This window comes from Natator depressus, chromosome 2 (genome assembly GCF_965152275.1).
Source record: "Natator depressus isolate rNatDep1 chromosome 2, rNatDep2.hap1, whole genome shotgun sequence".
Taxonomy (NCBI): Eukaryota; Metazoa; Chordata; order Testudines; family Cheloniidae; genus Natator; species Natator depressus.
The window spans coordinates 245,005,541-245,025,878 of record NC_134235.1 but is presented as its reverse complement, the minus strand read 5'-3'; the positions used below and the strand labels follow the sequence as shown (position 1 = coordinate 245,025,878).

The window sequence follows — 20,338 nt, the reverse complement described above, 5'->3', positions numbered from 1 at the left end:
ATTTTTTTTAAAAAAGTATTTATTTCTGACAGATAGCTCAAAACAGCTGAATGGATTTTGCTCCAACTCCCCCCCCCCCCAAAAAAAATCACAATAGCACAAAACAGAAGAATACTACTTTTTTTTTCAGACAGATGTATTAACTGAAGCTGGGTGTAGTAATTACGATGGCCCATAAGAGCTGAGTCTGTGCTACAAACGCACATTCAGGTAAAAAGAAAAGGAGTACTTGTGGCACTTTAGAGACTAACCAATTTATTTGAGCATAAGCTTTCGTGAGCTACAGCTCACTTCATCCGAAAGCTTATGCTCAAATAAATTGGTTAGTCTCTAAGGTGCCACAAGTACTCCTTTTCTTTTTGCAAATACAGACTAACACGGCTGTTACTCTGAAACATACAGGTAAGTGTAAGAAATGCTGTTGGGAAAAGTAAGCAGCATCACAAACATGCAGGAACCAGAATAAAATCTAAATAGCAAATCAACGGATACGTAAATATACACAATTTTGGTGGTTGGGGGTCAGCTTGCTGCAGGGATCCACGGTGGGCATTTCTCTGCTGAGCGGCGATTGTGTGCTGGCCAGGAGTGCCACCTTAGAAGGGCAGTGCTCCCTGGCAGTCGGGGGAAGGGGGGGCACTGCAGCCAAACTACCGCTCTTTGAAAGTTTGAGAGCGAGAGAGAAAATGTGTGTGTGTGTGGGGGGGGGGGGGAATGGGGAGAGGAGGTTTTTGGGTTTTTTTTATTTAAATTTTGTTTAAAGTTCAAATGTTGACAAAAAAATGGGACACAATTGTGAAAACTACCCCCCCCTTTTCCCACCCAGCTTTCATCAGTGCCCCTCATGTGGTCGCAACAGGCTGACCATGGCCAAGGAACCGCTCACGTCCAGGGTGGCTCCGCATAAGGCCTTGCCCCTCTCCCAGTGGGGGCGCAGCTGGCCACCGCCAGAGGGAGGGAGGGCAGCGCAACGCTCAGCAAAAGAGACAGGGCGCGCGCCGCTTTATCCAGCCCTGCCCGCCCGGCAGAGAGCTCCGCCTCCCCTTCCCACGCGCGTTCGAAAGGCGCAGCTGCACCCAGGGGCACGAGGACACACCGACCGTTGGGTGCCCCCGGGCTGCCCCGTCCACAGGCAAAGCCTCACGGCCTAACGCCCGCATTCCACACTCCTCCCTCGCGCTACTTGAACTTCCGGTCTGCGTGCGCCCTGGGCTCGTTGACGTTCCGCCCGCCCGCCCACTTGCGCGGCACGCACGCATACGCCTCGGTTTCTGCCTCGCGCAGTCGTGGGGGCGGGGGCGTGCTGTGATAAAGCTTGGGAGTTGTGTTGCTAAGCAACCGGATCCGGATTGTGGCGCGAGGAGCAGGTTGGTGTTAAAAAGACAGTAACAGTCTCCATAGGACTAGCCCAGTGGTGCTGCAGAGTCCCCCGGCGGGAGGGGGGGGTGTTTGTATCGGGGGTGGACCACAGGAGCCAATAAGAGGGGGCAATGTGATGGGGGCAGGGAGGCCCTTGGAGTGTGTGATGGGGGAGCGGGGGCCATGGGTTGGGTGGCGGTGAGGCAGCAGGGGCCAATGGGGGGGGGCAATTTGTGATGGGGAGAGCAGGAGCCATTGGGTGGGGAGGGGGAACCAGGGGCCAGTAAGGGGGCACTGTGTGATGTGGGGAGCAGGGGCCAGTAAGGGGGAGCACTCTGTGGGGAAGCAGGGGCTAGTAAGGAGGCACTGTGATGGGGGGAGCAGAGGCCATTAGTGCGGTGAGGAAGCAGGGGGCCAATAAGGGGGGCAGTGTGTGTTGGGGGGGGAGGGGGGACAGGAGCCTGCTGGGGAGAACAGGGGCCAGTAAGGAGAGAGGTGCTGGGTGCATTCAGGAGCAGAGGACTTTTAGGGAGAGACACTGAATGTTGGAGGGGGGGAAACAAAGGTAGATGAGGAGGGAGGGCTGGTTCTCTGCGGGATGGTTAGGATGGGTGTTGATAAATTAGAGAGACACATGACATGAACCAATGTGCAGTAGGGAGACTTGTGCAAAGATGGGTTACTGTGATGGGATCTGATGTGTTTAAGGATGAGAAGAAGAAAGAGGTGGGGTAGGGCAGGGTGAATAGGTGGTTTCTGTAAAATGGGAATAGTTAGCAACATTTAACCTGCCTCATTCATGATTGCAAAGTTCTGTGGCAGATGGATGGAAGGTGCGATAGAAATTCAAATGATTGATTATCATAAAAATCAGTGGTTGGAATAGCACCACAGAGAATCTATAAAGAGCAATTTGAGGAGATATTTTTGCAGTCTGGTACGCTTTTTAAAATTAGAAATTAAAATGTTGCAGTAGTTAAAATAGATTTTATTATATTTTTTATTATATTTTTAGTTTAAAACTTGTTTTTACAATAAGAGATTCTTCCGATGAAGTGAGCTGTAGCTCACGAAAGCTTATGCTCAAATAAATTTGTTAGTCTCTAAGGTGCCACAAGTACTCCTTTTCTTTTTGCGAATACAGACTAACATGGCTGCTACTCTGAAACCTGTCTTCAGTTAGAGATAGTTTTATCATATTTTGAGAGGAGGAACAGAAGGTCAATTAATCTCTGAAAAAATAAATCCTTTCAGTCCACCAAACAGGTACAGCACTAGTGGGGGCTTTCCCTAAAAGCTCCAGCAAGCATAACTCGGCTTCAACTTGAAGAGACCACCTCCAGGAAGGAGTAGTTCATTGTCCATGACCTTTGCGATTGTTGGTCTCTTTATTGAGCCTGTCAAAAATGAGTGCCAGTTGTGATGGTAATTGTATGATGTCTCACTGAGACAACTCCCAAGTAAGTTGATGGAAATCTTCCAATTTTTTTCCAGTGGGAGTTGGATTAGTTCTTGAGAGACTTGGCTTTCTAAGGGTCAATTATCAGGTTAAAAAACAGTAGTTTAATGTCCTTCCCTAAGTTATACATAATACCTGAGACTTAATAGGAAACTTTTTGTTAAGTCTAGTTTATTCTTTACTTCTTATCCTGTTTTTGTTTATTTCTCTCAAGCTTGAGCAGTGGATGTGCATGAGCCAGATCATTCACTTTTGTTTATAGTCAGCTTCTCGTTTATTCCACATTCAGGTGCTCTTTGTACTTGGAAAATGCTGCAGTGTTTGGACAACAAACAAGACAAGGGAGTTTCAGAGTAACAGCCGTGTTAGTCTGTATTCGCAAAAAGAAAAGGAGTACTTGTGGCACCTTAGAGACTAACCAATTTATTTGAGCATAAGCTTTCGTGAGCTACAGCTCACTTCATCGGATGCATACTGTGGAAAGTATAGAAAATCTTTTTATACACACAAAGCATGAAAAAATGGGTGTTTACCACTACAAAAGGTTTTCTCTCCCCCCACCCCACTCTCCTGCTGGTAATAGCTTATCTAAAGGGATCACTCTCCTTACAATGTGTATGATAATCAAGGTGGGCCATTTCCAGCACAAATCCAAGGTTTAACAAGAACGTCGGGGGGGGGGTAGGAAAAAACAAGGGGAAATAGGTTACCTTGCATAATGACTTAGCCACTCCCAGTCTCTATTCAAGCCTAAGTTAATTGTATCTAATTTGCAAGTGAATTCCAATTCAACAGTCTCTCGCTGGAGTCTGGTTTTGAAGTTTTTTTGTTGTAATATTGCAACTTTCATGTCTGTAATCGCGTGACCAGAGAGATTGAAGTGTTCTCCGACTGGTTCATGAATAGGTCGGAATATGAACAAGAGGCTGCTCGGCAGCTCTCCAAAACCACTTTCTACAAGCCATTACCCTCTGATCCCACTGAGAGTTACCAAAAGAAACTACAGCATTTGCTCAAGAAACTCCCTGAAAAAGCACAAGATCAAATCCGCACAGACACACCCCAGGAACCCCGACCTGGCATATTCTATCTACTACCCAAGATCCATAAACCTGGAAATCCTGAGTGCCCCATCATCTCAGGCATTGGCACCCTGACAGCAGGATTGTCTGGCTATGTAGACTCCCTCCTCAGGCCCTACGCTACCAGCACTCCCAGCTACCTTCGAGACACCACTGACTTCCTGAGGAAACTACAATCCATCGGTGATCTTCCTGATAACACCATTCTGGCCACTATGGATGTAGAAGCCCTCTACACCAACATTCCACACAAAGATGGACTACAAGCCATCAGGAACACTATCCCCGATAATGTCACGGCTAACCTGGTGGCTGAACTTTGTGACTTTGTCCTTACCCATAACTATTTTACATTTGGGGACAATGTATACCTTCAAATCAGCGGTACTGCTATGGGTACCCGCATGGCCCCACAGTAGGCCAACATTTTTATGGCTGACTTAGAACAAGAGCTTCCTCAGCTCTCGTCCCCTAACGCCCCTACTCTACTTGCACTATATTGATGACATCTTCATCATCTGGACCCATGGAAAAGAAGCCCTTGAGGAATTCCACCATGATTTCAACAATTTCCATCCCACCATCAACCTCAGCCTGGTCCAGTCCACACAAGAGATCCACTTCCTGGACACTACAGTGCTAATAAACGATGGTCGCATAAACACCACCCTATACCGGAAACCTACTGACCGCTATTCCTACCTACATGCCTCCAGCTTTCACCCTGACCACACCACACGATCCATTGTCTACAGCCAAGCTCTGCGATTCAACCGCATTTGCTCCAAACCCTTAGACAGAGACAAACACCTACAAGATCTCTATCAAGCGTTCTTACAACTACAGTACCCACCTGCGGAAGTGAAGAAACAGATTGATAGAGCCAGAAGAGTTCCCAGAAGTCACCTACTACAGGACAGGCCTAACAAAGAAGATAACAGAACGCCACTAGCCGTCACCTTCAGCCCCCAACTAAAACCCCTTCAATGCATTATTAAGGATCTACAACCTATCCTGAAGGATGACCCAACACTCTCACAAATCTTGGGAGACAGGCCAGTCCTTGCCTACAGACAGCCCCCCAACCTGAAGCAAATACTCACCAGCAACCACATACCACACAACAGAACCACTAACCCAGGAACCTATCCTTGCAACAAAGCCCGTTGCCAACTGTGCCCACATATCTATTCAGGGGACACCATCACAGGGTCTAATAACATTAGCCACACTATCAGAGGCTCGTTCACCTGCACATCCACCAATGTGATATATGCCATCATGTGCCAGCAATGCCCCTCTGCCATGTACATTGGTCAAACTGGACAGTCTCTGCGTAAAAGAATAAATGGACACAAATCAGATGTCAAGAATTATAACATTCATAAACCTGTAGGAGAACACTTCAATCTCTCTGGTCACGCGATTACAGACATGAAAGTTGTGATATTACAACAAAAAAACTTCAAAACCAGACTCCAGCGAGAGACTGTTGAATTGGAATTCATTTGCAAATTGGATACAATTAACTTAGGCTTGAATAGAGACTGGGAGTGGCTAAGTCATTATGCAAGGTAACCTATTTCCCCTTGTTTTTTCCTACTCCCCCCCCCCGACGTTCTTGTTAAACCCTGGATTTGTGCTGGAAATGGCCCACCTTGATTATCATACACATTGTAAGGAGAGTGATCACTTTAGATAAGCTATTACCAGCAGGAGAGTGGGGTGGGGAGAGAGAAAACCTTTTGTAGTGGTAAACACCCATTTTTTCATGCTTTGTGTGTATAAAAAGATCTTCTATACGTTCCACAGTATGCATCCGATGAAGTGAGCTGTAGCTCACGAAAGCTTATGCTCAGATAAATTGGTTAGTCTCTAAGGTGCCACAAGTACTCCTTTTCTTTAAGGCAAGGGAGGGTTTAGAGTATGGTTTGTTTGTTTCAACAGTTTCCACTACAATTAAAACAAAAAATCTGTTGGTTTTTTAATTAATAAAAGATAGTTTTTCAAAGTTTAAATTATTGTGAAAATCTGACCCATGTCACTTTAAATATTGGGACAGCTTTCATTCCATAATAAAGAGCAGGGGAAATTATTATTACTATATAGTCTGTGCTTTAAATTCAACTCAGAAGCCGAGCAACAGCGTGGGAGATCATGAATAGGGCCTTACCAAATTCATGGCCATGAAATGAACCGTGAAATCTGGTCTCCCCCTGTGAAATCTGTTTTTTTGTGTGCTTTTACCCTATACTATACAGATTTCACAGGGAGACCAGCGTTTCTTAAATTGGGGATCCTGACCCAAAAGGGAGATGCAGGGGGGTCACAAGGTGATTTTAGGGGGGTCATGGTCTTGCCACCCTTACCTCTACACTACCTTCAGAGCTGGGTGGCTGGAGAACAGTGGCTGTTGGCTGAGCGCCCAGCTCTGAAGGTGGTGCCCCACAAGCAGCAGCGTAGAAGTAATGGTGGCAATACCATGCCATGCCACCCTTACTTCTGTGCTGCTGCCTTCAAAGCAGGGTGGCCAGAGAGTGGTGGCTGCTAACTCAGGGCCCAGTCTACAGGCAGCAGTGCAGAAGTGAGGGTGACAATGCCATACCATGCCATCGTTACTTCTGCGCTGTTGCTGGCCGCAGCACTGCCTTCAGAGCTGGGTTCCTGGAGAGCAGCCACCACTCTTCAGCTGCCCAGCACCGCTGCCAGCAGCAGCAGCGCAGAAGTAAGGGTAGCAGTACCGCAACTCCCTTCTAGAATAACTCTGCAACCCCCACCCCAACTCCTTTTTGGGTCAGGAACCCTACAATTACAACACCGTGAAATTTCAGATTTAAATAGCTGAAATCATGAAATTTACTATTTTAAAAATCCTATGACCATGAAGTTGACTAAATGGACCATGAATTTGGTAGGGCCCTAGCACACAAGTGTAAAGTGCTCCTTGTGAAATTGTTCACTTATTAAAAAGATGGCTGTATTCTATGCCATTTAAAGTTTCTGAATAAGCTTATGGATGTGGTCTACATAGAATACATCGTAATAGTCTAATTGTGAAGTGACAAAGCCATGGATGACAACAGCAAGGTTTTCATACACATTGTAAGGAGAGTGATCACTTTACATAAGCTATTACCAGCAGGAGAGTGGGGTCGAGGGAGAGAAAACCTTTTGTAGTGATAATCACCCATTTTTTCATGGTTTGTGTGTATAAAAACGTCTTCTGTACTTTCCACACTATGCAGCCGATGAAGTGAGCTGTAGCTCACGAAAGCTTATGCTCAAATAAATTGGTTAGTCTCTAAGGTGCCACAAGTACTCCTTTTCTTTTTGCAAAAAGGGTATTGAAGGTATAGTCATTAGTGAGCAGAAAGAGTGGTGGGGAGCAACACAGACACAGACACATCCAGGTCCAAGATTCAGGCAGGGGTTGTGCCACATACAGCCTTGAAGTCAAGGACAAGAAGTTTTAATTAGATGCACACCAGCACAGTGAGTAAATGGTGTCTAGTTATAGTCATGGATAAGAAGGTAGCCTTTGGCAATACCTTTTTGGATGGGATGGAACCATAAGGCTAGTATGAAGAAGACCAGGGGAGAAGGAGATTGCAGTAATGAAAGTGGGAGATGATATGGGTAGGGACAAGGAATTTAGACGTTTTTCTATTTGGGGTGGAAATGAAAGGTCAGATTTTGAATAGAGGAGGAAAAAGGCAACATGAGTTGACCATAGTCTTGATGTGGGGAGAGACAGAAAGGGAGAAGTCAAAGACATCCCAAATTAATTACTACAGGCCTGCATGACAGAGGATAGTGGCATCATTAACGGTAAAGAAGATTGGAAGTAGTGGAGGTTTGGGATGAAAGATTATGAGCTTAGATTTGGCCATGTTGTGTTTAAGATGACAATAAACAATCCAATATAGGCAGTCAGGGAGGTAGCAAAATATGATATCAAAGTAGAGTTGCCAACTGTCTAATCACACATACCCGAACACCTTTGCCCCGCCCTCTGCCTCAAGGCCCCGTCCCTTCTCCGAGGCCCTGCCCCGCTCCCTCCATCCGCGCTCCCTCCATCGCTCGCTCTCCCCCACCCTCACTCATTCTTACCAGGCAGGGGGTTGGGGCCGAGCATTCGGAGTGTGGGAGGGGACTCTGGGCTTAGCCTGGAGCAGCAAGTTGGGGTGCGGTGTGCAAGCTCTGGGAGGGAGTTTGGGTGCAGAAGGGGGCTCTGGGCTGGGGCAGGGGATTGGGGTGCAGGAGGGGTTTGGGGTGCTGGCTCTAGGAGGGGGCTTAGGGCTGGGGCAGGAGGTTGGGGTGCGGGCTCTGGCCAGGCATCACTTATCTCGGGTGGCTCCCAGTCGGCAGTGCAGTGGGGCTAAGGAAGGCTCCCTGCCTGCCCTGGCCCCTCGCCGCTCCCAGAATCGGCCAGCACATCCCTGCCTCCCCTGGGGGGGCCAGGCGGCTCCGCGCGCTGCCCCTACCTGCAGGCACTCCCCCACAGCTCCCATTGGCCACAGTTCCCAGCTAATGGGAGTTGTGGAGTTGGCACTGGGGGCGGGGTCAGTACATGGAGGACCCCCCCAGGCCACAGGGACGTGCCAGCTGCTCTGGGAGCGGCATGGAGCCAGGGCAGGCAGGGAAACTGCCTTAGCCCCACTGTGCCTCTGGGCTTTTAGCAGCCTAAAATCTTCCAGTTTGGCTTGAGTAGCCTCAGGGAGATAGAGCCCGATTCCAGGAGAGTCCCAATGAAACTGGGAGGGTTGGCAACCCTATGTCGAAGCACAGCGTACAGGTCAGGAGTGGAGAAGTATACCTGAAAGTTATCAGAAAAGAGAGAGAATTCAACTCAAGTGAGCAGATGAATTCAGCCAAGGATAGGGACAAGAGGAGAAGGCTCAGAACAGAGACCTAAGGTACCCAAACTGGGAAGGGGAGACGGGAGGAGGATGATCGACCAACAGATGTTGAAATAGCTTCCAGAGAACAGGGAGAACCAAGAGAGGTCATAGCTTAGATTATAAATGCTTTGGAACAGGATGCGTGTGTGTATGTGTGTATGTTTGTACAGTGCTTATCTTAATGGGGTCCTGGTCCATGACTGGGGCTGTTAGGTGCCAACACAATACAAATAACCTAAAAGCTGATATAAAGGCAGGATTGCAGGATGGATCCATTAGCTCCTATACAAAAATATACTGTATACAGCATATGTACTACATTGGAGTTTGTGGGGGGAGCGGGGTCACAATCTACTTTTGGTTTACATGGAGCTAATTTTTTCAGCACCATTGTGTGTTGTGCTAACCTCTTGTTGTCCACAGGTGTAGAAAATAGTGAACATTGACAGTACCGTGGAAGTGTACAAAATTAATGAGGGTATTTCTCTTGATCAAAAACGTTACTAATTCTTTTGTATTTTTGGTTTTAGAACTACAAGATATTACAAAATATGCTGTCAATTGTTGCTGTCAATGGAACATCATTATTCTGTATTGAAGACAAGTAGTTCATCAGTGACTTCAGTCCACAATTCTAAAAACAATTACAAGGTGCACAGGTCATATTTTATGCTAAAAGAAGTGAGCATTACAAAAAATTGAAATGAATATAGATAGGCCCATTTAGTGTGTTAAAAGTAATATATACTTACAAGTACTTGTTTATGTTCAGGGCTATGAAAGGCAAGATTAGCCTTGGGATTGTGTTTAATTATACTGAGGCAAAATATGTTTCGGCATGTCCAACTTTTATAGTTCATAATGAGTTTATTGCATATAATAATTATGGGTTCAGTAATTAAAAGTTAAAAATTACTGCTATTTTATTTAATATAAACCATAAATCAAATGTTTCTTTTGACTTTATAAGTTAAGGTTAGGATGTGTCAGTAACATCAATCTTAAATTTCATATTATGGTAATTGTACATTAGTAAGACTTCAAGCATGGGAGTTGTATATGTATAAAAACCTTTGTTAAATTAAAACATCATTGGCTAAGGGCTGAACTTTTCTTTTTTAATATACTGTACATAATGTACACATATACAAGTCATTTTTATTAATAATTATGGATTTTTTTAGGGCAGTTCCTCCAAACGAGATACTTTAGCTGTTACTGCAGTTGCTTTACAAGATCATATTTTACATAACCTTCAGCTGCAGGATCTTTCATTAGCAGATCCTTTTAAGTCAAAGTTAAGGAATAAAAAGAACATTTACAAACCTGTGAACAAAGAGATGGTCAGAGCAGTAGTAGATACTGGACTAAGAAAAAAGAGCATTCTCCACACAAAAAAGGAAGATCCAGAAAAAGAATATGTCCTTGATCCTAACCCTCCACAACTAACTTTAGGTAAACCATTATATTCTGATTTGTGTATTTTTGCATTTTATTTCAAACTTATTAGAATACAATAGCTAGATGTTCTTTTCAATACTATAATTTAGCATAAAGCTGTATAATGCATAGAAAGTTTATAAATGTCAAAATCAAGTACTTTGGGCCTTCAGGCAAACAGTGATTATTTAAACGATAAAACTGCCATCAAAAAGGTTGAATACTTCTCACATCTGTCATATATTTGAATTTATTTTCAGTGTGACAGAGAAGGGGAGAAGGAAGAAATAAGTAAGTCTAGATGAATTTTTTCATTCTAGAAACAGGCACTTTTTTCCCCACTGTTTTTTTGTAAAAAATTTTTTTTATATTAGTGGTTGAAAATACAATGCAATACAAGTATAAACAAAAACAGATGTTATTTTTGATATTGGGATGATTACATAAGATTGTGTGCAACTGTCTCTTTACCGTTTGTTTAGTAAATGATGTTTACTAGTTTGGGCATAAATTGTGTGCTGTTGCTAACTTTACCCACCCCTGCGCAAACTTAAAAATGTTTGTTTTCACAATGATCCTGGGGTGAAACCCAGCAAGAATTAACACCTGTAGTTAAATACCTACTTCATATTAAGAAGCAAACATGCAACAAGATAAAAGTCACAAAAGTGAGAGCTTGGAATCACGCATAGTGAGCAAATTTCTTTTAAAAAACGTCAGTTACTAACTTTCCATAACTGTTCTCAAGATGTGTTGCTCGTGTCCATTCCAATGTAGGTGTGTGCTCATCCCGAGCACTGCTGCCAGAAAGTTTTTCCCCCAGGGTATCCGTGGGGTCGGCTCTGGTGCCCTCTTGAGCCGCTCCTTCAAAGTGCCTATATATAGGGCCCCGCTGCCTCTCAGTTCCTTCTTGCTGGCTAACTTGGACAGAGGGACAGGCGGGGTGGAGTGGAATGGACATGAGCAGCACATCTCGAAGAACAGTTACGGACGGTTAGTAACTGTTTTTTCTTCCTTGAGTGCTTGCTCATGTCGATTCCAATGTAGGTGACTCCCAAGCAGTTACACAGGTGGAGGGTTCGGAGTTCATTGGCACACTGATTGTAACACCGCTTGGCCGAAACCCGCATCATCTCTAGCTTGCTGGGTGATGACATAGTGGGACGCGAAAGTGGGGACTGATGACCATGTTGCTGGTCTATAAATATCCTGAACTGGGACTTGCGCCATGGACGTTGCTACTGATGCTTGAGTTCTTGTAGAATAGGCTGTCAGTGGAGGAGCCAGGACTTCGCTAGATCATACCATGTGCAGATACAGACAGTGATCCACAACTAAATTCTCTGGTCTGAGACTGGATGGCCTTTCATTCTGTCTGCAATGGCTATGAAAAGCTGAGTGGACTTCCGAAAAGGTTTAGTCCTTTCTATGGAAAAGGTTAGTGTACACATAACACCTAGCTGGAGTCTCTGTTCCTCCCTTTTAGTATGTGGCTTCGGATAGAAGACAAGTAGGAAGATATCCTGGTTACTAAGGAATTGTGAGACCACCTTTGGCAGGAAGTCCAAGTGTGGCTGCAGCTGAACTTTGTCCTTGAAGATGACTGTGTATGGTGGTTTTGAAGTAAGAGCTCTGCTCTCTGAGACCTTTCTGGCAAAAGTAATGGTGACCAGGAAGGCCACCTTTCAGGACAGGTAGAGCAGAGAGAACGTTGCCAGTGGTTCAGATGGGGGTCCTGTTAGATTGCCAGCACCAAGCTGAGGTCCAGGGGGGGAGTGGCTGGCGTACCTAGGGGTATAGCTGCTCCAATCCCTTAAGAAAACGATTACAGATCGAGTTTGAGAAAACTAACTGCCCGTTCACCCATGGGTGAAAGGCTGAGATTGCAGCTAGATGGACCCTAATATATGATACTGTTAGGCCTTGCTGTTTCAAGTGGAGTAGATAATCTATAATGAAAGGCAGTGTTGACTGAGCAGGCAAAACCCCTTTTGCACTGAACAGATGGAGAATCTCTTCCACTTTGCCAGGTAAGTGGTTCTAGTGGACAGTTCCCTGCTCCCAAAAAGCGCCTCGCAAACTGGCCCAGAGCTTGGCAGTTCTGCAGGATTCAGCCATGGAGCTTCCAGACTCGAGGTTCAGATTACATACACAGCCGTGGTCCTGAGAGATCAGGCCCAGGAACAGGGGCAGGCTGATTGGCGTGTCCACCGAGAGATCTAGGAGGGTGGTGAATCAGTGCTGACATGGCCGGGGCTATCAGGATAGGACGCGTCCTGTCCCTTCTGACCTTCAGCAGAACTCTGTATGAGAGGGATGGGAGGGAACGCATACAAGAGATGGTCTGTCCAAGGGAGGAGAAAGGTGTCTGTGAGTGAGACCAGGCTGTGGCAAGGAAGTAGCAGAACTGAAGACACTTCCTGTTGTGTTTGGCACGAACAGGTCTACCTGCGGAGTTCCCCACCTCTGGGAAATGGTGCTCACGATGTCTGGGCAAATGGACCATTCGTGATGGTTGGGAAAGGATCTGCTGAGGTGATCCACTAACTTATGTGAGCCCGGAAAGTAGGAGACTTCGAGGTGAATCGAGTGGGCTATGCTGAATTCCCACAGTCGAAGAGCTTCTGGCATAGGGGAGAGGAGTGTTCTCTGCCCTGCTGTCGTGTTGTCTGTAAGGACCGACATGCTGTTGCCCTCCAAATGGGTTTGGAACACCTGGCAAGCTAGGTGCACTGCCCTCAGTTCCCTCACATTGATGTGTAATGAGAGGTCCTTCGGGGACCAGAGGCCCTGAGTTCTGTGGGTCCCCAAATGAGCCCCCCATCCCATTGCTGATGCATCTGTAATGAGAGACTTTGATGATTGGGACCTTGAGAGTGGGATTCCTGCACATACTGTCTGTGGGTCCAGCCACCAAAGAAGAGTTTCAATCACGGACAGAGGAAGCGATACCACCCTGTCCAAATGGTGTCAGCCCAGTGCATATGTCGATGCCAGCCAAGGCTGTAGAGGTCTGAGCCATAATCTCACATGTTATACCAAATAGGTGCATGACGCTCTATGCCCTAGGAGCTTTAAGCAGTTTCTTGCTGTGGTGATGGGGTGATTCCTCAGGCTCTCTCTGAGCGCCCCAAGTGCTCTGAACAAGTTTTCTGAGAGAAAGGCTCTGGACTAGGTCAAGTTGAGGACTGTCCCAATTCTATCCTTTGAACTGGGGAAAAGGTAGATTTCTGCATATTTATCAACTGCTCCAGGTCCTGGAAGGTTGACTGTATTATCTCCACATCTGCCTCCACCTGGGCCTTCGATCAACTTTTGATCAGCCAGTTGTCGAGGTAGGAGTAGACCTGAACCCCTTTTCTCCCGAGGAAGACTGCAATGACTGCCATGCACTTCGTGAACACTTGAGGGGCTACTGATAGGCTGAATGGGAGCACAGTAAATTGATAGTGCATGTGGTTCACAACGAATCATAGGAACCTTTTGTGTCCCTGAAATATCGCAATATGAAAATATGCATCCTTCAAGTCGAGGGCGGTGTACCAGTCCTCTAGGTCCAGAGACGGGATAATGGAGACAAGGAGACCATGTGGAACATCAGTTTCTTCATGAATCTGTTGAGATCATAGGTCCAAGATCGGTTTGAGATCGCCATTGGCCTTCGGGATTAGGACCCCCAATCCTTTCACTCTAGTGGAACCTCTTCCATTGCTCCTGCCCTTAGGAGCAACTTGCACCTCTTGGGCTAGAAGTTGCTCATGAAAAGGGTCCCTGAAGAGGAACAGGAAGGGTACGGATCCATGCCCGATAAAAGTGGGACAACTGGTCAACAAAAATAGGGAAAATTGGATCCACATATTGTCCTGGTACATCGTCCCTGAGTGTCCCATCAAAAGGCTTGCTTAGACGCCACTGATTGTCTCAGAGGGGCAGGCACTGGGACAGATGAGGACTGGGACAAAAGCCTCCTCTTATAGCCTCCACTCCTCCTGCTATAGTCTTGTCTCTGCTGTGGCGGATAAAAGCAGGCCAATGGTTGGGGCTTATGGTAATTCCTGGTGGGAGCTGGTGTATGCAACCCCAGAGATTTCAGGGTGGCTGCAGAGTCTTTCAGACTATGCAGCTTGAAGTCTGTTTGCTCCGAAAAGAGTAACTTGCCTTCAAGCAGAGGGTCCTGCACTGTCTGCTGCACCTCATAGGGCAACCCTGAGGACAGAAGCCACGAACTTCTTGACATAACCATAGCCAAAGCCATGGATCAGGCTGCAGAGTCTACCATGTCCAAAGCTGGCTGGAGGGATGCCTTTGCCACCAATTTCCCCTCTTCAACTAGGGCCAAGAACTCACCCCTAGACTCCTGCAGCAAAAGCTCCTTGAATTTTGCCATTGCGCTCCAGGAGTTGAAATCATACCGGCTCAGGAGCACTTGCTGGTTTGCGATCCTGAGCTGGACGACACCAGTTGAGTACACCTTCCTGCCAAAAAGGTCTATTTTTTTTGGCGTCTTTGGCCTTGGGAGTTGGCCCTAGCTGATCTTGCTGCTCCCACTCATTTGCGGCTGAAACTACCAATGAGACCAGCGAGTGTGTGTATGTGTACAGGAATTCATACCCCTTGGGAGGGACAAAGTACTTTTTCTCCATCCTCTTCGCAATAGATTGGAGGGACACAGGGGTCTGCCATAAGGTCTTGATGGGGTCCAAAATGGCATTGTTCAAAGGCAGAGCCATCCGTGATAGCCCTGAAGCTGCTAAAATATCCACCTGGGCGTGGGATGATTCAGAGATCTCCTCGACCTGGATACCCAGGTTCTGGGCTACCCTCCTGATGAACTCCTGGTGCGCCCTATAGTTGTCCTGGGAAGACTCTACACTTTTTCCAGCCACCCTCTCTTTGGGAGAGGAGGAAGAGGAAGCCTGTACCAGCAAGGGGCCTTGTTCCTCACCCTCTGAGCCGGATGGGTCCCATAGGGCTGGGTCTTGCAGTTCAGTACTGGGCTTGGCACTGAGGCCTGGTCCCTGCTCCAAGGTAATTGGTCAGGGAGTTCTCAACCCCAATGCAATGGAGTAGGGCCTCCTGGACTGTGGACCCTGGACGGGCTGAAAAGCCCAGGGATTCCAAAATGGCCACTGTAGTGGCATCTGCCACTGCGCTGGTGGCCAGGTCATTGGTGAAATGCCCTGGCTCATCTCAGTCATTGGGTGTTGTCGGTTGGAGTGGTGCCTGCTCCTGCGGAAGACGAATGACTCCACCTCAGACTCTGGGGTGAGGCGATGCCAACTGATGTTGGTGAATGGTGCCAGGAGGAAGGAGATGGGCACTGCAACATCATGGCTGGCTTACCTTTTGATGGCACCTGGGGTCTCTGTGATGCAAAGGTCCTTGCCTCCACTGCCGCCGCGGTCAGCTCCTGAGTGGCAGGAGATGGCAGTACCAGTACCAGATGACAGCAACTCCCTCACTGCCTCTAACGCCTCCAGCATGGACTGAAGCACTAGGGCTGTTAAACTCTGGTGGCTCTCCCTTGGTGGAGAGTCCAACAGCGCCCTTACTGGGGCCGGAGACAACGGTATCGTCTGCACTGCTGGCATTTCCGAGTGGCCTGACATGGGTCACACTCTGTCTGCATCTCTATGTCCTGCAGACCTTGGGGTTGGGGAATCTCCCCGGATCAGGTTTTCTCTGCTTCTTTCTTGGCACCGGCAATAGAGAGCGGTGCCGAGAATCCCATGCTGGAGTTGTCTTTCTCGGCATTGGGGATGAGTGTCGGTGCCAGGCTGTAGACACAGAGTCTTTTCTCGGCTCCAGAGAAGCAGAACAACACTGCACCTCCTTTAGAGACACTGGGGCACTTCTCACTGAAGCCAAAGTACTTGGTGCCGAGTCAATGTGTCTCGGCTCCGAAGGGGGACAAAGCGCTGCCTCCATAAGGAGGTAATTGAGTTTGGTGTCCCTGTCCTTCTTAATTCTGGGCCTGAAGCCCTTGCAAATCCTGCAACGCTCCTGCATGTGGGCCTCCCCCAGATGCTTGAGGCAGCTGGAATGTGGCTGTATTAACCAGTATTGGCTGATGGCATGGCACACACAGCTTGAATCCTGGGGACCGAGACATACCCCAGCGCCATGGAAGGGCTAACCCTGCTAAATGGAGTCCGCTATCAACTATACTAACTAACTTAAACTTTAAAAGAAGAGCTATTTACAGATAATCAACAAAGTCCACTGAGAGATACTTGCAGGAAAATGCAAGGAAGAGCAGCAGTTCCAGCGACCGTCACGGGTGGTAAGAAGGAACTGAGGTGGCAGTGAAGCCCTATATTACCAACACTGTGGGGGCACGACTTCAGGGAGCACCTGAGCCGATCTGACAGATACCACCGAGGGAAAAACTTTCTGGTGGTGGTGTTCAGGGCAAGCACAAACCTACATTGGAATGGACATGAGCAAGCACTCAAAGAAGAAATATTTCTTTATTATAATACAATTTTACAGTGGCAATAAACATTGCTATAAAAATGCAGCAGGTATATTAGCAGACTAACAGCCATGATGTCTTTCCCAACCATTAGTTTCAGAGATCCCCTTGCTAAAGGTTTCTACAGCATTCTTATCATGAACCATTTCTTTTGGTTTCCCTATCTTTCCCCTCATGGGCGCTGACTCCGTGGGCACTCCAGGCTGGAGCACCAATGGAAAAAAATTAGCGGGTGCTTAGCACGCACTGGCTGCCAGCTCCCCTACTTTCCCCCCACCCAGTGCCTCCTGCCTGCCGGAGGCCGTATCAATCAACTCCTCCCCCTCCCTCCCAGTGCCTACCGCCTGCTGCAGTCAGCTGTTTTGCGGTGTGCAGGAGGCTCTGGGAGGAAGCGGGAGGAGCGGGAATGGGGCATGCTCAGGGGAGGGGGCAGAACTGGGTGGGAAGAGGCGGAGACTTGGGAGAAGGGTTGTGGGCGGGGCCTGGGGTGGAGCGGGGGTGGGAAGACATGGGATGGGGTGGAGGGTTTGGGGGTATGTGGTGGGTGGGGGTGGGACCTGGGCGGAGCGGGGGGGGGTTGAGTACCCCCAGGGCCTGGAGGAAGCTGACGCTTATGCTTCCCCCTTTCCCCCCAAAACTTCTTGACTAGACTTTTTAAAAAAGACACAGACCTTCCCCATCAAGATCTTACAATTTAGTGAGATAAACACAGATCATGATGATTTAATCTCTTGTGGAAATGCCCAAAGTGAAGATGAAGATCACATTGCCATTGCGGTAGCTGCTCTGCAGACACACATGCCCATACTCTAAAGAATTTACAGTTCAAGGCCCTGATTCAGCAAAGAGAACTACATAAAATCAATGGGACTCCACACAGGCAAAATGGTCTGCCTGTATGGAATCAATTGCAAGGTCAGGACCTAATTTCATAAAATAGTAGAAATGTAGGGCTGGAAGGGAAATCGAGAAATCGTTCAGTTCAGCCCCCTGCACTAAGGCAGGACCAGCTAAACCTAGACCATCTCTGTTTGTCCAACCTGTTCTGAAAAACCTCTCAAAACCTCCCTGCGAAACTTAAGCCCACAAAGCTTAACTACCCTTATAGTTAGAAAGTTGTTCCTAATATCTAACCTACATCTCCCTTTCTGCAGTTTAAGCCCATTACTTCTTGTGCTACCTTCAGTGGACATGGAGAACAATTGATTGCCATCCTCTTTAGAACAGCCTTTAACCTATGTGAAGATCCATCAGCTCCCCCCCCCAGCCTTGTTCAAGACTAAACATACCCAGTTTTTTTAACCTTTCCTCAGAAGTCAACTTTTCTGCGCTCTTTATCATTTTTGTTGCTCTCCCCTGGACTCTCTCCAATTTGTCCACATCTTTCCTAGTGTGGTGCTCAGAATTGGACACTAATCCCCTGATCCTTTTCAGCAGTAATACTGCCTAGCCAGTTATTCCCCATTTTGTAATTGGGCATTTGATTTTTCTTTCTTTAGTGCAGTACTTTGTACCTGTCTTAACTGAATTTCATCTTGTTAATTTCCGACCAATTCTCTAGTTTGTCAAGATTGTTTTGAATTCTAATTCTGTCCTCCCATCTCCTTCAGAAGGGAGTTCCAATCACCGGTACTCTATACCTCTTCCTCTTGGTTGTGGTGACTCTGAGCCTCCCAGGCTTGGGGACCAGTGGCTCCTCCCCACTTTCTGTTGCCGGTACAGGGATGGATGGGGGATCTAGAAGGTGGAGCTAGGTCTACTTGCTGAGGTGGTCAGGAGCCAGTCTCCTCTCTGCAGAGCAGGCTGTTCTCCTTCCTCCTGTGGTGTCCTAGACTCAAAAAATGAGTAACAAATAGGACAAAAGGGAGTGGGGCAACAAGGGTAGTGATAATATGTTCACATGGTTATGGTTCCATGTCAGTTAAAAGGACTGTTTGTTTGGGTTTTATATTTATTTGCCTCATATAAATGGTGAGAGTCATTATGGAAGCTGAAGGCTTAGCTGAAAAAAATCAGTTCATAGAATCAATCATAGAATATCAGGGTTGGAAGGGACCTCAGGAGGTCATCTAGTCCAACCCCCTGCTCAAAGCAGGACCAATCCCCAATCAAATCATCCCAGCCAGGGCTTTGTCAAGCCTGACCTTAAAAACTTCCAAGGAAGGAGATTCTACCACCTCCCTAGGTAACGCATTCCAGTGTTTCAGCACCCTCCTAGTGAAAAAGTTTTTCCTAATATCCAACCTAAACCTCCCCCACCGCAACTTGAGACCATTACTCCTTGTCCTGTCCTCTTCTACCACTGAGAATAGTCTAGAACCATCCTCTCTGGAACCACCTCTCAGGTAGTTGAAAGCAGCTATCAAATCCCCCCTCATTCTTCTCTTCTGCAGACTAAACAATCCCAGTTCCCTCAGCCTCTCCTCATAAGTCATGTGTTCCAGACCCCTAATCATTTTTGTTGCCCTTCGCTGGACTCTCTCCAATTTATCCACGTTCTTCTTGTGGTGTGGGGCCCAAAACTGGACACAGTACTCCAGATGAGGCCTCACCAATGTCGAATAGAGGGGAACGATCACGTCCCTCGATCTGCTCGCTATGCCCCTACTTATACATCCCAAAATGCCATTGGCCTTCTTGGCAACAAGGGCACACTGCTGACTCATATCCAGCTTCTTGTCCACTGTCACCCCTAGGCCCTTTTCCGCAGAACTGCTGCCTAGCCATTCGGTCCCTAGTCTGTAGCTGTGCATTGGGTTCTTCCGTCCTAAGTGCAGGACCCTGCATTTATCCTTATTGAACCTCATCAGGTTTCTTTTGGCCCAATCCTCCAATTTGTCTAGGTCCCTCTGTATCCTATCCCTGCCCTCCAGCGTATCTACCACTCCTCCCAGTTTAGTATCATCCGCAAATTTGCTGAGAGTGCAATCCACACCATCCTCCAGATCATTTATGAAGATATTGAACAAAACCGGCCCCAGGACCAACCCCTGGGGCACTCCACTTGACACCGGCTGCCAACTAGACATGGAGCCATTGATCACTACCCGTTGAGCCCGACAATCTAGCCAACTTTCTACCCACCTTATAGTGCATTCATCCAGCCCATACTTCTTTAACTTGCTGACAAGAATACTGTGGGAGACCGTGTCAAAAGCTTTGCTAAAGTCAAGAAACAATACATCCACTGCTTTCCCTTCATCCACAGAACCAGTAATCTCATCATAGAAGGCGATTAGATTAGTCAGGCATGACCTACCCTTGGTGAATCCATGCTGACTGTTCCTGATCACTTTCCTCTCGTGTAAGTGCTTCAGGATTGATTCCTTGAGGACCTGCTCCATGATTTTTCCGGGGACTGAGATGAGGCTGACTGGCCTGTAGTTCCCAGGATCCTCCTTCTTCCCTTTTTTAAAGATTGGCACTACATTAGCCTTTTTCCAGTCATCCGGGACTTCCCCCGTTCGCCACGAGTTTTCAAAGATAATGGCCAATGGCTCTGCAATCACATTCGCCAATTCCTTTAGCACTCTCAGATGCAACTCGTCCGGCCCCATGGACTTGTGCACGTCCAGCTTTTCTAAATAGTCCCTAACCACCTCTTTCTCCACAGAGGGCTGGC

At 47.3% G+C, this 20,338-nt stretch overlaps 1 protein-coding gene across 2 annotated transcripts in view; it reads left to right on the top strand.

Annotated features, from left to right (window-relative positions):
- Nucleotides 1-1,240: 1,240 nt before the first annotated feature.
- The window catches only part of RNF32 (ring finger protein 32), a 58,983-nt gene continuing 39,885 nt past the window's right edge, over nt 1,241-20,338 (top strand). The window contains exons 1-3 of one of the 2 annotated variants that reach the window (XM_074946279.1): nt 1,241-1,367; nt 9,332-9,452; nt 9,986-10,256. In XM_074946279.1, the coding sequence (XP_074802380.1) occupies nt 9,375-9,452; nt 9,986-10,256 (349 nt within the window). In that variant the 5' untranslated portion in view covers nt 1,241-1,367; nt 9,332-9,374. Of the gene's footprint in view, nt 1,368-9,331; nt 9,483-9,985; nt 10,257-20,338 lie in introns of both variants that reach the window. The other variant, XM_074946278.1, reaches the window with a different exon arrangement.